Source organism: Pan paniscus, chromosome 21 (assembly GCF_029289425.2).
Source record: "Pan paniscus chromosome 21, NHGRI_mPanPan1-v2.0_pri, whole genome shotgun sequence".
Taxonomy (NCBI): Eukaryota; Metazoa; Chordata; class Mammalia; order Primates; family Hominidae; genus Pan; species Pan paniscus.
This window is the reverse complement of record NC_073270.2, coordinates 21,581,678-21,595,702: the sequence shown is the minus strand read 5'-3', so window position 1 is coordinate 21,595,702 and position 14,025 is coordinate 21,581,678. Positions and strand designations below refer to the sequence as shown.

Genomic DNA, 14,025 nt, shown 5'->3' with positions numbered 1-14,025 from the left:
GAAAAAGACAGTTGTGTTGTCCCAATTTGGATGGAAACCACGTGATTCTACCTTAAGTACTTGCTGAAAAAGCTGAAAGGATGTCAAAACTTGCAGGATTCGGATGCCACTATACAATCCTACAGTGTAAGAAATCTCCTGACCATCTTCCAGCTCAAAGTCTTGCCCCAGGGAATAAGCGCCTGGCTTTAAAAAGTATACAGGCCTGAGTCAGATCCCTCAGGTTCTATTTCTGGTTCTGCTACTGGATCGCCATGTGGCTTGCACAACAGATAACGCACCCTTCCTACAAAGAGGCAAGATCCCAAGGAGCCCTCTGAGCGAGCGACCTCCATACCCCAAGTGAGGTTGGGTTCCAGGAACCTAGGGGCCGGCTGAACTCCTCACCGGGGCACGCTCTTCCCTAGTGCCAAAGCAACTCATTTTAGTGTGAAATTAGAGCTGCGATTTCGACACCGTCAGAGGGGCTTCGACTCGCTCCCTTGTGTGAATCCAGAAGCTAAACCTAAAAATAGTTTGCATTTGAAAAGCCTTGACACTTTCCTTACTGAGATTTTTGGGCGTGTGTGGTTCACGTTGCACTAGAGGAAAATGGGGTGGGTGCGCAGGAGGGAGGGTGAAACCACGGGCGATCTAGGCTGCCGGGGCAGGGGACGTACAGAGGCCGCCCTGCGCTTCTGCGACCCTGGAAAAGAGATCGCAGCGCGTCGCGGGCTGGAGAACTTCATTTCCCAGGAGCACTTGCGGCCCGCGGCAAGGCGGGGCGACGTGCCCAATGCCGGCCCACTGACTCCCATCGTGCCGAAGACCGCCAGTCTGATTGGAGGACTGTCTCGCGGTGCATCTCGGGACTTGTAGTACAACGTGTGCGTGAGAGAAGCTCCTTTGTGATTCGAGGCGCCTTCTCGGCCCTCTGAGCGCGTCCCCGCTAGGTTTTGGCGCGGACGGGCTAGTGTCCCACCAGGAGAGTTCGGCCTGTGTGCGCGTGCGTAGCGCCCAAGGGGCCGGCCGGCACCTCCCGCGGGGCGGGGCCTTCGGTTCCCCTTCGACACCGCCTTCCTGCCCCGCCCCTCGCCGTGACCGGCCCGCCCCTCCTTCCTGGAGCCACAGCTGAGGCGGCGGCGGCGGCGGCGGCAGCAGCGGGGCTGGGGGCGGCGAGTGGCCCGCGCGACACGCGCCGGCCTCGACCCTATGCTTTGATTCGCGTGGCGCAGGCGCCTACTGCCCCGCCGGCGGGGCCCGGGCTTCTTGCCGCGGGATGTTCTCCCGAAGGAGCCACGGGGATGTGAAGAAGTCCACCCAGAAGGTGCTGGACCCGAAGAAGGACGTGCTGACCCGCCTGAAGCACCTGCGGGCGCTGCTGGGTGAGGCGCGCGCCGGGCGCGGGGGTCGGGGCGCCGGGTTAGGGGCACCTGCCGGGAGGGCGCTCCTCTGTGCAGGGGTCGGTGGCTGGGAGGCTGGGGAGGGGGATGGGTGGGCGTCCGACCCCCTTCCCTGGATCTGGGCTTGGACCCCCGGGGCTTTGTTTCCAGAAAGCCGCAGCCTGGCCCTCGGGCACTGCTCCCGTCGCCCTCGAGTTAAACTTAGCCCAGATTCTCGCTGGGCGCCTGCGCTCCCGGAGAACCTGGAGGCCGGGCACAGAGGTACCTGTCCCCTGTCCTCCCAGCAAGTGAACCGGATCCCAAGTGGTCATCACGTGCACACATTGAACTGTCACCTCCCCCTTTCATTTTTAAAATTTTATTTTTGAGTCTGAGACCCTAAGTAGACCGAGACCCCAAGTGAACCCAGCACAGACCTAATTGGGCTCTCATCTCTGTCATCCCCCTTTTAAATTTTATTTTTACTTTTGAGTGTGAGACCCCCACATAGACCGAGATTCCAAGCGATCCCAGCACAGATTTGTCATCTGTCTTCCCATGCTGCTTTTTAAATTTGATTTTTATTTTGGGTCTGGCTGCTTCAGTTTCTTTGTGTCCTTGGTGTGAAGGGGCCTTCTCTTCCTGCTTGGATAGAGGGTTGGTTTTCTTGGGTTCAGGGAGGCTGCTTCTCCTTTATTACCGGCATGACAGTGATGCTGTCTGCCACCTTCTGGTTTATGGCCTGCCAGGTGGAGGTTCTGAGGAGCTCAGGTGGGCTTGGAGTTGACCTGTGATGAAGCTCACCCCTGTGGGTGTGAGGTGTCCACAAGGCTTCCTGTCACCTGCTGCATGTGATCTGTAGCTGGTTCGCCTAGGCTTTGTTTTGTTTTCTGTATTTTTTTACATCCTAAGTCTTAACTTTTCTTTAGGATGAAAACACCTTTGCTGTCTATAGACACACTTGCCTGTGTATTTGGTGGCGAAGGAAAGAACACCTTATGTTTCTTCCAGGTGTCTTTTAGTCCTAAAATTCACAAAAATCGCCTAGTGCTAATGTGTCTGTCACTTGAAAGAATATTGCATAAAATGATTTAACGTGTGAGGATTTTAAATAAAGATCTTGTTCATGAGATCAGAAGTTGCTGATTATTTCTATTTATATTCTACCTCTGAGGGGGAGAAGAACCCAAGCCAAACCAAACCACACCTGATTTTGCCAAGTGAAGTTATTCACAATCTCACATTCCTTGAGGTTACACTGACTTGTTCAGTTTGAAATGAAATGTAAATTAGTTGCTGTTACAGGGATTCGTTTTCAAGACTTTTGAGAGTGAAGTGTGGAGAGTGAAGTGTGGCGTTCTTGGTAAACTGAATTTTCTACTTCCTGTAGATACCATGCACGCACAGGTTGCACAATACACAGGTTGCATTGTGTGGAGTTCCTGGTAGTGACTGATGAACACCTACTGCAGGGACATTTTTGATAAAGGAGAGTTGAGCTGTGTTTTAAAGCGTTTGATACTTTGAGACTTTTTCTGTGCTTTAGCGTTTAAACTTTTGTTCTGTCCAGGTCTGCAAGATTAAGTTGGCTACATTTTATAAAGGCAGAATCAAGTAAACCTAGATCAGGTTATTTCTTAGCACACAGTACATTGTTCCCATTCTGAGAAAGTTGATTCAAGTTTGTAAAATTGTAGTTTCACTCTAAGGTGTAGGTCTTATTTTAGGGAACTTTCTTTTATCATTTCACTGAACTCATCATGACCTCAGTTTTGTAACATGGAGAGGTTCTTTTATATTTCCTTAGGTGTATGTTTTTTGTTGATATACTTACTAGTGGAGTGGCCCAGTTTGCTTTATTTATTACTCTGATCTTTGTAGGGACTAGATTTTTGTAAAATGTGTCTGAGGAATTCTAGTCATAATATTTAATGTAAACTTTCACTTGCTCCTGTGATTTATTAAAGACTTAAAAAGTAGTACGTAATGCACTAGTTCTTACCTAATCACATATTCTATTTCATTGCTACTCGAAAAAAAGTCTACTTAGAAAACAAAGGCCTCTTGAACTGAAAGTTAGGAATTAAGCCAAGATCAAGGAAACTATTTGAAGGAAACGAATAGTAATTACTATTGTATTTTTATGTGTGTATTTATATAACACTTTTGCTTTTCATATATTTTATCTTCAAGTGATAATAAAGTTTTTTTTTAAGTATGCAAAGATTATGCCACTTACTTGGGTATTTGCCGCCTGTCCCTGCCGCCTGCAGCTTCATGACTTGAGCTAGTTATGTAGCCTGTCTTTGAACCTCGGTTTCTTTGCTCTGTAAAATGGGTATGGTCATGTTTGCTTTTTAAAGGATTATTGTGAGTATGATGAATAAATGACTTCAGCTTGAAGTAGGCCTTTAACAGTTTCTTTCCCATTACATATCTCCCACCATTAATAGGATAGGACCAGTATTTTGATAGGTAATTTTTCTCCATCTTTCTTATTTTTGATAATAGTGATGAATTTGTTCTCTTTTAAAAAGTAGTCTGTATTTAAAACAACTGGGTGAGAAACATAAAATTAGCTGTGGAAGTAGAGTATTTCTTAGTATCATGGTAATAACTCCAATTTGGATGTAGATACTTTCACCTGGCTATAGACTGGTCTGGTATGATGAACTTTATTTTACAGAGGGGTAAACTGAGGCACAGGCAGGCTTGACACGTGTCAAGCCATGTAGCAGACGGTTTACTTAGGTTAGAGGAAGAACGAAGAGCTGTTAGGTCCTGTGACTTCCAGTTCTTCCTACACTGTTGACAAAACAAAAACCAAAAAACCCTGTGTATTACCATATTGCTCCAGCAAAGATTCCATGTCTTTTTTTTAACAGGGTCTTTGCTCTGTTGTCCACGTTGGAGTACAGTAGTTTGATCTTGCCTCAACTGCTGCAGCCTTGGCCTCCCTGGCTCGAGTAATCTCCCACCTCAGCCCCTGGAGTAGCTGGGGCTACAGGCATGTACCACCACACTAGGCTCATTTTTGCATTTTTTTTTTTTTTGAGATGGAGTCTCACTCTGTTACCCACGCTGGAGTGCAGTGGTGCCATCTTGGCTCACTGCAACCTCCGCCTCCTGGGCTCAAGCAATTCTCATGCCTTAGCCTCCTGAGTGGCTGGGATTACAGGTGTGTACCACCATGCCTGGCTAATTTTTGTATTTTTAGTAGAGACAGGGGTTCACCGTGTTGGCCAGGCTGGTCTTGAACTCCTGGCTTCAGGTGATCTGCCCGACTCGGCCTCCCAAAGAGCTGGGATTACAGGTGTGAGCCACCATGTCCGGCCAGATTTTTGTATTTTTTGTAGAAGACGGGGTTTTGCCATGTTGCCCAGGCTGGTCTTGAGCTCACAGACTCAAACGATCCTCCCACTTCAGCCTCCCAAAGTGCTGGGCTTACAGGCATAAGCCACCATGCCTGGCCAGATTCTAATTAAAAGTTGAGTGCTTACTATGAGTCCTAAATTAGGATATAGAACTGGCATTGATGTAGTGAGAAGAATAGATACAAAATAATAGTAAATTTATGGTGTGTTATGTAATTAGATGGTCAGGTATATGGTAGAATCCATTATAGGATTTCAGAGAACAAAAGAGATAATCAAGAATGTCATAAAAATAGGGGCATCTTTAAGGAGATTTGTAGTAGTCTGTTCTCACGCTGCTAATAAAGACATACCTGAGACTGGGTAATTTATAAAGGAAGGAGGTTTAATTGACTCACAGTTCCACATGCCTCGGGAGGCCTCACAATCATGGCAGAAGGTGAATGAGAAGCAAAGTCATGTCTTACATGTGGCAGGCAAGAGAGCTTGTGCAGGGGAAATCCCATTTATAAAACCATCAGATCTTGTGAGATTCATTCACTACCATGAGAACAGTATGGGGGAAGCCACCCTCATGATTCAATTATCTCCACCCGGCCCTTGACATATGGGGATTATTACAATTCCAGGTGAGATTTAGATGGGGACACAGCCAAATCATATCAACGTTTTACTTACGCTGGGTTCCAAAGAATGGTTAGACTAGTTCTGTCCAATAGAGATATAATGTAAGCCACATGTGCAATTTTAATCTTTTTTAGTGACCACATGTTAAAAAGTAAAAAGAATCAGGTGAAATTAATTTTAATAGTGCATTTTATTTAACTCCATGTATTTAATATATATTATATCTGCAGGTAATCAATATAAAATGCTATCAGTATTTTTTACATCTTTTTTTCATATGAAGTTTTTGAAATTCAGTGTATATTGTATACTTACAGCACATATCAGTTCACACTAGCTGTTTTTCAAGTGCTCATTAGCCATATGTCACTAGTGGCTGCACACTGGACATAGCAAGGTTAGAATCTGGGAAAGTAGAGGGGAAGGTCAGTTCCAACCAGGGAAAGATGGAAGAGCTGGTCGCAGAAGTAACATGACAGTGATGGTAAGTAACATGGCAAGGTGTGGTGTTGGGCACTGAGGACCCTTGCCCAGAGGATGTCCCCAGTGTCCTGCATAGGCCAGGGGTAGGGTAGGGTCCTGGGGAAGGAGTGGAACAGTAGCCTGACAAGCAGAAGCTGAGGCTGGCTGGGGGATCAGAAGCCAGACTCAGGTCAAATCAAGTGACCTGGGTTTGGACCAGAGAGTAGAGAACCGTCTCTCACAAATGCTGTATATACAAACAGAGCAAAACATAGCATTGTCGTATAGTTCCTTTTGTGCATATGTTGCTCATGTTGCTCTAGGTAGGAACAAATTGACTTACAGTTGTAACTGTTGTCTTTATTTTATCATTAGCATTTTTGATGTTTTGTTCCTCTCATTTTTAAGTACAAACATTTGTTGAGACCATATCCCATAATTTAGCCTACCATTTCCTGGATTGTGAAATTTTGTTCTTTTCTCTCCTTCCTTCTTTCCTTTTTTTTCTTCTTTCCCTTTTCCTGATAGAAGTAATACTGCAGTAAACATCTTGAGAAGCAGCTTTTTCGATATTTCCTTAGATTTTATTGAAGTAAGATTGCTGGGTTTGAACATTCGATGACTTGTTTCACAGTGCTTTTCTAAGTGTTGCTCCATTGGCCCTGCTAGCAGCAAGGATTGAGGCTGCCATTTTCACTGTAGTCTGACTACCGATAAACACCTTTTTATAATTTGATAATTGGTGGTAGGTATTTGGGATAATAGGAGTGTCATCTACAGAGTGAGAACAATTGGGAAGGGGGAATTTTGGGCAAGGACGGGGAAGATGAGTTTGGTGTTCTACATGTTGAGTTTAAGAAAAGGCAAGATCCAAGTGGCGTGTCTGGGGGGTTGTGGGACATGGGATCTGGACCTTAATGAAATGATAGAATGCTATCATATATTTAGTTTTATTGGTTATTATCATCATGACATCATTGAATCTTTTTGCAACTGTGACAAAGGAAGTGTTCCTATCCCCAGCTGAGAAAACTGAAGCTCAGTGAGAATAGCTACTTGTCTGCCAGCAAGTGGGAAAGCTGAGACTTATCTGATTATGAAGGCCATGTTATGCTTCTGCTAGTTATCTGATTCAAAAGGAAATTTACATATCAGAAAATGTATTTATCTAGTAGAATGAATGATAACATAGAAACAAAATCACAACAGTTTTTGCATGCCTCCCAAAAATGTTGCTGTGATGTTGGCCTCTCTCTTTCTGGTCCATTTTTCTGCATTTTTCTAGGGAGACTTGGGATTATCATATTTGATTTGAGCATAGGCAGACGATAAACAATCTCCTCCGGTGTTTTAGTGTTCATTGCCTTCCCTGTAACCTTGGCAGGCCTAGCAGGTGATAAATATTTGTGTGGACATTAATGCCACGTGGACATTCTACAACTAGAACAAAGCTGGGAGGTGTAATTTCAAACTCTTCAGGCAGTCTTAGTATGGTCTCTCTCTGTTGACCTTATTTGGTACAAAGTGATTTTGTCGTAATGCTTCCTTTGCTATTTTTTCATCAATTACATTTATAACCTCTAGAATGTAAATGGAACTTTGGACACGTATATGTAGCACAAATACACCATCCATCCCTCTAAGGCTTGAGGTTGTCTAGACTTCTGATGTGAGAAAAGTGAACACAGGGTAAATGTCCAAACTCAGATGTTTTGTTTAAGATAACTGAAAAAGGTTGGCTTCCATCTTTTACTCTGAGAAGGGAGATAATTGGTAGGTCTAGAATATTTTGCTGTAAACTTTTATAATTTGGATTTTTATTTTGTAAGTACTTTATTTGTGGACAGGCGTAATACTTTTACTAGGTATGTAGAGTACTGATTTTTGGTTACCAAACGGGGTATCAATATAAAACTATAGAGAATTTTTTATTTAGAAAAAAACTTGGCGGGGTACGGTGGCTCACGCCTATAATCCCAACACTTTGGGAGGCCGAGGTGGGCAGATCACGAGGTCAGGAGTTGAAGGCCAGCCTGGCCAACATGGTGAAACACCGTCTCTAGTAAAAATACAAAAATTAGCCAGGCGTGGTTGCGCATGCCTGTAATCCCAGCTGCTCGGGAGGCTGAGGCAGGAGAACTGCTTGAACCTGGGAGGTGGAGGTTGCAGTGGGCAGAGATCGCACCACTGCACTCCAGCCTAGGCAACAGAGTAAGACTCTCAAAAACAAAACAAAACAAAACAACAACAACAACAAAACTTGACTTTCAAAATAGCAAGTTGTTTCAATTTGAATTTAAAAAATTTTTTAAAAGAAGTCATATAAATTATTGTTCTGGGAAATTAAGAATAACGAATATAAGGTATTAAACAACTATTCTTGTACTTGAATTAAAAAAAAATCAAGCTGGGTGCAATTGCTCATGGCTGTAATCCCAACACTTTGCTAGGTTTAAGTGAGAGGATCAGCCCAGAAGTTCAGTACCAGCCTGGGCAATATAGTGAGACCCCTTCTCTACAAAAAAATGAAGAAATTAGCTGGGTATGGTTGCATGTGCTGTGGTCCCAGCTCCTTGGGAGACTGAGGCTGGAGGATCACTTGGGCCCAGAAGGTCAAGGCTACAGTGAACCTTGATCATGCCACTGCACTCCAGCTTAGGTGACAGAGCAAGACCCTGTATCAACAACAACAAAAATCAAGTCACAAACATTGTTTTAAAGACTGTGTGAGTGCATGCCTGATATAAGTAAGTCTGTGTTTGGATGTTAATAAGGCACAAGCCCAGGATTTATGGTTTGGTAGGAGAAATAGCCATATAAACAATGAAATTTACCGTGAGGGTTTTGAGTGGCACAGAGGAGTGTGGTGGAACCATAGAGGTGGGCACAGGTGCAGAGGAGGAACAGCAGCAAGGCCTCCTGGAGACACCAGCCAGTGCTTCTTTAGGGAGCTTAGGTCTGAGGTAGGTTTTGAATAATGGATAAAGGATTTTACCAGATGGACAAGTTGGGGATGAGGGTTCTGTAGAGAGAGGAGCTTGTGCAAAGGTAATGGTGTGTAGCACCATGGAGTTAAGTGCACAATGGCTTTTATCCTGTGGCGTAAGTAGATGTTGGGACTCCAGTGAAGGGTTTTAAGCAGAAGAGGAGCCACATCCTATCTCTTCCCATTTAGTGTCTGAGAATCCCATTCTCCTCTGAGATTTGAAACATAGATGCTGGGAGAGAGAGAGCTCCCTTCCTTTGGATTGCAAGCCCTGAAGATATAGTCTGGGCTGCTGGCATTTGTTTTTCCCACCATGTGGGGAGCATGTGCCTTAAATTGAATCCTACTCTCAGAGGGAATGACAATAGAGAGGTGGAGAGTGAGAGGAAGCCCATGAGTCCTGAGTTTGGCCATGTCTTTGCCAGGACCATCTTGAGCTGCTCAGTTGCAGGAACTGGTAACATGTTAACTAGCTTGAGTCATATTTCTGGGTCTTGGAGTTGAAAGAGTACCTAACATGGAGGTGTTTGTGTATATGGAGATTTGACTTTTATATATTTTTAGAACTGGAGGAATTTGAGTTTATATAGGAGAAGTAGCTAATGAAGAGCAAAACTGAAGAAACGGGGGATAATAATGCAGAACGGTGTGATCTGCAGTGAGATTGAGAGCCTGGGTTGGGAGGTCAGGCTTAACAAGAGGGACACCTCTTCCTCTAAGGCCACTTGAAAGAAGCAGGAATGGGGTGCTAGATGATGGGGACATGGAGGGAGTTCTCACACCATGGCTTCTGTCCTCTCTGTGAAGGTAGCAGGTGAAGTCATTTGCTGAGCCAGTTTTCTTACTCATGTGGTGATAGGAACTTGAATATGTCTTGCTCCCTCTTCTGTGCCACATAACCTCTTAAAAAAAGGACATCTGTTATCTGGAAGGCTTTGTTTTTTTTCCTTAGGGAGTGACTGAAAAATGCATTTAACGTTTATGTTAAATATTCATCAAGAAGGCGGAAAATCTATATAGAATGAGGCCAGTTTAAGTAGCACAGATGTTGTGTGCCCTTCCACTCAATGAACATGTGCCCTAGAGTGGACCTAAGGTGGGACATAGGAACCCGCCATGTCGTCCATAGTCTTCTTTCCTTTATGCCTTTCATTGTGAGAACATCCCCCTGCTGGGTATGATTCCAGAGTTAAAGGATCATTTTAATTTTTTCTACTTTTGCCTTTCTTGTGACTTAACCGCATATAAAATGTAACTCTGTTGATATCTCATATTCATGTACCAGTTTACACTTTTGCAAAATGTCTTCTCATAGTCTCATTTAATCAAATTACTACCTTAAGCAATCAGTTCATATTAATTATAAAAGAAATTTATTAAATATCTATTTGTGAATGTATTTTAGGTGGTCTCTAATACAGGTTATTTTTACATAGTTAAAGCCTCCTGGATGTGTCAATACAAATAGCATTTTCAGGTGAGAGGATCCAGAATCCACTAGCAAAATCTAGCAATTGAGAATTTGATAAAGTTAAAATAGGAATTTTAGAGAGATTATGTCATTTAAAGGATTTACCATATAGATTCTTAGTAGATTTGTTTCTGAGTTCATTCTGAATCCTCAATTCAGGGTTTTAGCCTTAATTTTCAGAAAAGTGATGTTTCATAACCATTTTATGTCTTTTATGTTGTTTTAGAAACTGAAGCCACAGCTATTTTAAAAATAGTTGTAATCTCTTTTTTTTTTTTTTTTTTTTTTTGAGATGGAGTCTTGGTTTGTCACGCAGGCTGGAGTTCAGTGGTGCAATTTCGCCTCACTGCAACCTCTGCCTCCTGGGTTGAAGTGATTCTCATGCCTCAGCCACCTGAGTAGCTGGGATCACAGGCTTGTGCCACCATGCCTGGCTAATTTTTGTGTTTTTAGTAGAGACAAGGTTTTGCCATGTTGGCTATGCTGGTCTTGAAATCCTCGCCTCCAGTGATTAGTCCGCCTCGGCCTCCCAAACTGCTGGGATTACAGGCCTGAGCCACCATGCCTGGACAAAGTAGTAATCAAATTTTGATATTACAATTATGGTTAAGTTAAAAAAATCCCTTTTGATAAAGTTCAGGAGCCCATGGATATTGTGTTTGATTTCAGGTGATGACACGTATTCATTGAACCTTAACCATGCCTGAAAGTACAAGCATGGTACTTGTGACATTGCTTGTGCCTGACTATGAGAGCCATAAGAATGTGCTGCTTCTCCTGTTGTGGGGAGCGTGATTGACTGATGGCCCCAGCTGCTGCTCCCTGAATCTACCAATTTTGAGCCAAAGCTTAGTTTCCCTTGGGAAGCTCTTAGCCCATTACTGAGCACTGCAGGAGTATTAATGCTGCCTGTTCCTGCACACTTCAGATGCCTCTGAAGGGCCACTTTGGCTTGAGGACTGCCTGTTGGCCTAAGACCTTCTCAGACCTGTGTTGAAGTCTGACACTTCCTACTCAACCTTCCTTCATTCCCCTTCTCCTTCTCAGGGGTCAGACCTGCATCGTGGTCTAAATCCTCTCCCTGCCTTCACCAGCTCCTTCTCATTTATCCTTCATGGGCATTTTCCCCAATAAATCTCTTGCATGTCTAATCCTGTCTTGGCCTCTACTTCTCAGAGAACCCACACTAATCTACCATCCATTTCCTGGATGGTGTTGTCCATCCTGCCATCTACAGTTTTTCCAGGAGACATTGCCAACACTTTTTATCTTCCATGTGGGCTTTCTTCATCCTCTTGCCCTGAATGTATCCCTTCTCAGAATTCCCACAGCACTTTGTAGCTTTTGTTTGGTATTAATGGCCTTTGGCTTTGCACCATGCTTCTTTTCTTTTCTTTCTTTCTTTTTTTTTTTTTTATTGAGATGGAGTCTTGCTCTGTCGCCCAGGCTAGAGTGCAGTGGTGCGATCTTGGCTCACTGCAACCTCTGCCTCCCAGGTTCAAGCGATTCTCCTGCCTCAGCCTCCCGAGTAGCTAGGATTGCAAACACCTGCCGCCGCGCCTGGCTAATTTTTGTATTTTTAGTAGAGACGGGGTTTCACCATCTTGGCCAGGCTGGTCTCGAACTCCTGACCTTGTGATCCACCCACTTCAGCCTCCCAGAGTGCTGGGATTATAGGTGTCAGCCACTGCGCCTGGCCGCACCATGCTTATTTATTTATTTATTCTTTGAGATGAAGTCTTGCTCTGTCGCCCAGGCTGGAGTGCAGTGGCACAATCTCCACTCACTGCAACCTTCACCTCCCCCGTTCTAGCAATTCTCCTGCCTCAGCCTCTCCAGTAGCTGGGATTACAGGCATGTGCCGGCTAATTTTTTTGTATTACTAGTAGAGATGGGGTTTCACCATGTTGGCCAGGCTCTTCTTGAACTCCTGACCTCGTGATCTGCCCGCCTTGGCCTCCCAAAGTGCTGTGATTACAGGCGTGAGCCACCGCACCCGGCCCACACCATGTTTATTTGTGTTCATGCCTTATCCGTGTTCTTTCCCACTAAATGATAAGTGCATAGAGAACCTGAGCAGCTTCTTTTTCATCTTGATTTCTGTTGGTAACTTACTCCCTTATTTGGAATAATAATAATATTTATTTAGTACTTTTTATGTGCTGAACAGTGCCCTAAATATTTCTACATTTATTAATGCATTTAATCTGCCCCAAAGAGATAGGGAATATCATTATCCCTATTTTACACATGAGATACAGACAGGTTAAGAATCTTGTTCAAGGTTACACATCCAATGAGTGGCAGAAGCAGCATTTGAACCCAGGGAGCTGGCTCGAGTTCCTTTATTTATTCAGCAGTTATATGTCCAACACAAACTATGTGGCAGACATTGTGCATAGCACTAGGCATACCAGAGCTTGCAATCTTAGTTTAGAATAAGTAACTTTTTTAAAAAAACCCACAACAACCAAAAATGTGATTTCAGAATAGCTAGATCTAAGTCTACTGGGGAGTAGAGCTGGTCCGTCATGGCTTAAACAATTCCTGAAAGCCTTCCTGCCCCAAAGGCTTGTTTTCATCAGTCAGAATTTCCCAACATTAAATTAATGATTCAAGATCATGAATTAAGAGTGGTGGTTTCTCCCAAATGAATTCTCTAATCTCCTTTGTTTACACACATTCATTATCAGACCAATCCCTTGGATTCTAAGGGGAATAGATATAAGAAAGGACTATTTCTGTGGACCAAAGGGAGAAGAGATTGGTGTTCGTAAACCTTGATGGGGTTTGGGGGAAAGAGGGGCAGTAATGCTGGAGAGCTGTTGGCAAGGGCAGGCTTAGGCAAATTCCCCAGATAGTCTTTCATGAGAACAAAATTGGAGAGACGTTATTGTAAAGTTTTAAATTTATAAAAACCAAAACTGAGTCACATTCCCCACCCCATCCCCCAATCAAAGACCTGTTACAGCTAGTGAGGAAATTGTTTTTTTACATTTCAACTTTTATTTTAAGTACAGGGGGTACATGTGCAGGTTTGTTACGTGGGTATGTTGTGTGATGCTGAGATTTGGGGTATGGATCCCGTCATCCACATCCACATAGTGAGCATAGTGCCCAACAGGTTGTTTTTCAACTCATACCCCACTCCCTCCATCCCCCCTCTAGGTAGTGTACGGTGTCTCTTATTGCCATGTCCCCTTGTGCTTGGTGTTTAGCTCTCAATTACAAGTGAGAACATATGGTATTTGGTTTTCAGTTCCTGCATTAATTTGCTTAGGTTTATGGCCTCCAGCTGCATTCATGTTGCTGTAGAAGACATGATTTCATTCTTTTTTTATGGCTGTGTAGTATTCCATGGTGTATATGTACCACATTTTCTTTATCCAATCCACCACTAATGGGCAGTTAGGTTGATTCCATGTTTTTCTGTTGTGAATCGCATGGCGATGAACATATGAGTGCATGTGTTTTTTTTGGTAGAATGATTTATTTTTCCTTTGGGTATATATCCAGTAATGGAATTGCTGGGTCAAATGGTAACTCTGTTTTAAGTTCTTTGAGAAACTCAAAACTGCTTTCCACATTGGCTGAGCTAATTTACATTCCCACCAACAGTGTATAAGTGTTCCCTTTTCTCCACAGCCTCACCAGCATCTGTCATTTTTTTTAACTATTTAATAACCATTCTGACTGGTGTGAGATGGTATCTCATTGTGGTTTTGATTTGCATTTCTTTGATGA

At 43.7% G+C, this 14,025-nt stretch overlaps 1 protein-coding gene across 2 annotated transcripts in view; it reads left to right on the top strand.

Moving 5' to 3' along the window:
* The first annotated feature begins 1,071 nt into the window (after positions 1–1,071).
* RALGAPA2 (Ral GTPase activating protein catalytic subunit alpha 2) overlaps positions 1,072–14,025 on the top strand; it is a 326,457-nt gene continuing 313,503 nt past the window's right edge. The window contains exon 1 of one of the 2 annotated variants that reach the window (XM_008962966.5): positions 1,072–1,364. In XM_008962966.5, the coding sequence (XP_008961214.1) occupies positions 1,259–1,364 (106 nt within the window). In that variant the 5' untranslated portion in view covers positions 1,072–1,258. The remainder of the gene's footprint in view (positions 1,365–14,025) is intronic. The other variant, XM_063600987.1, reaches the window with a different exon arrangement.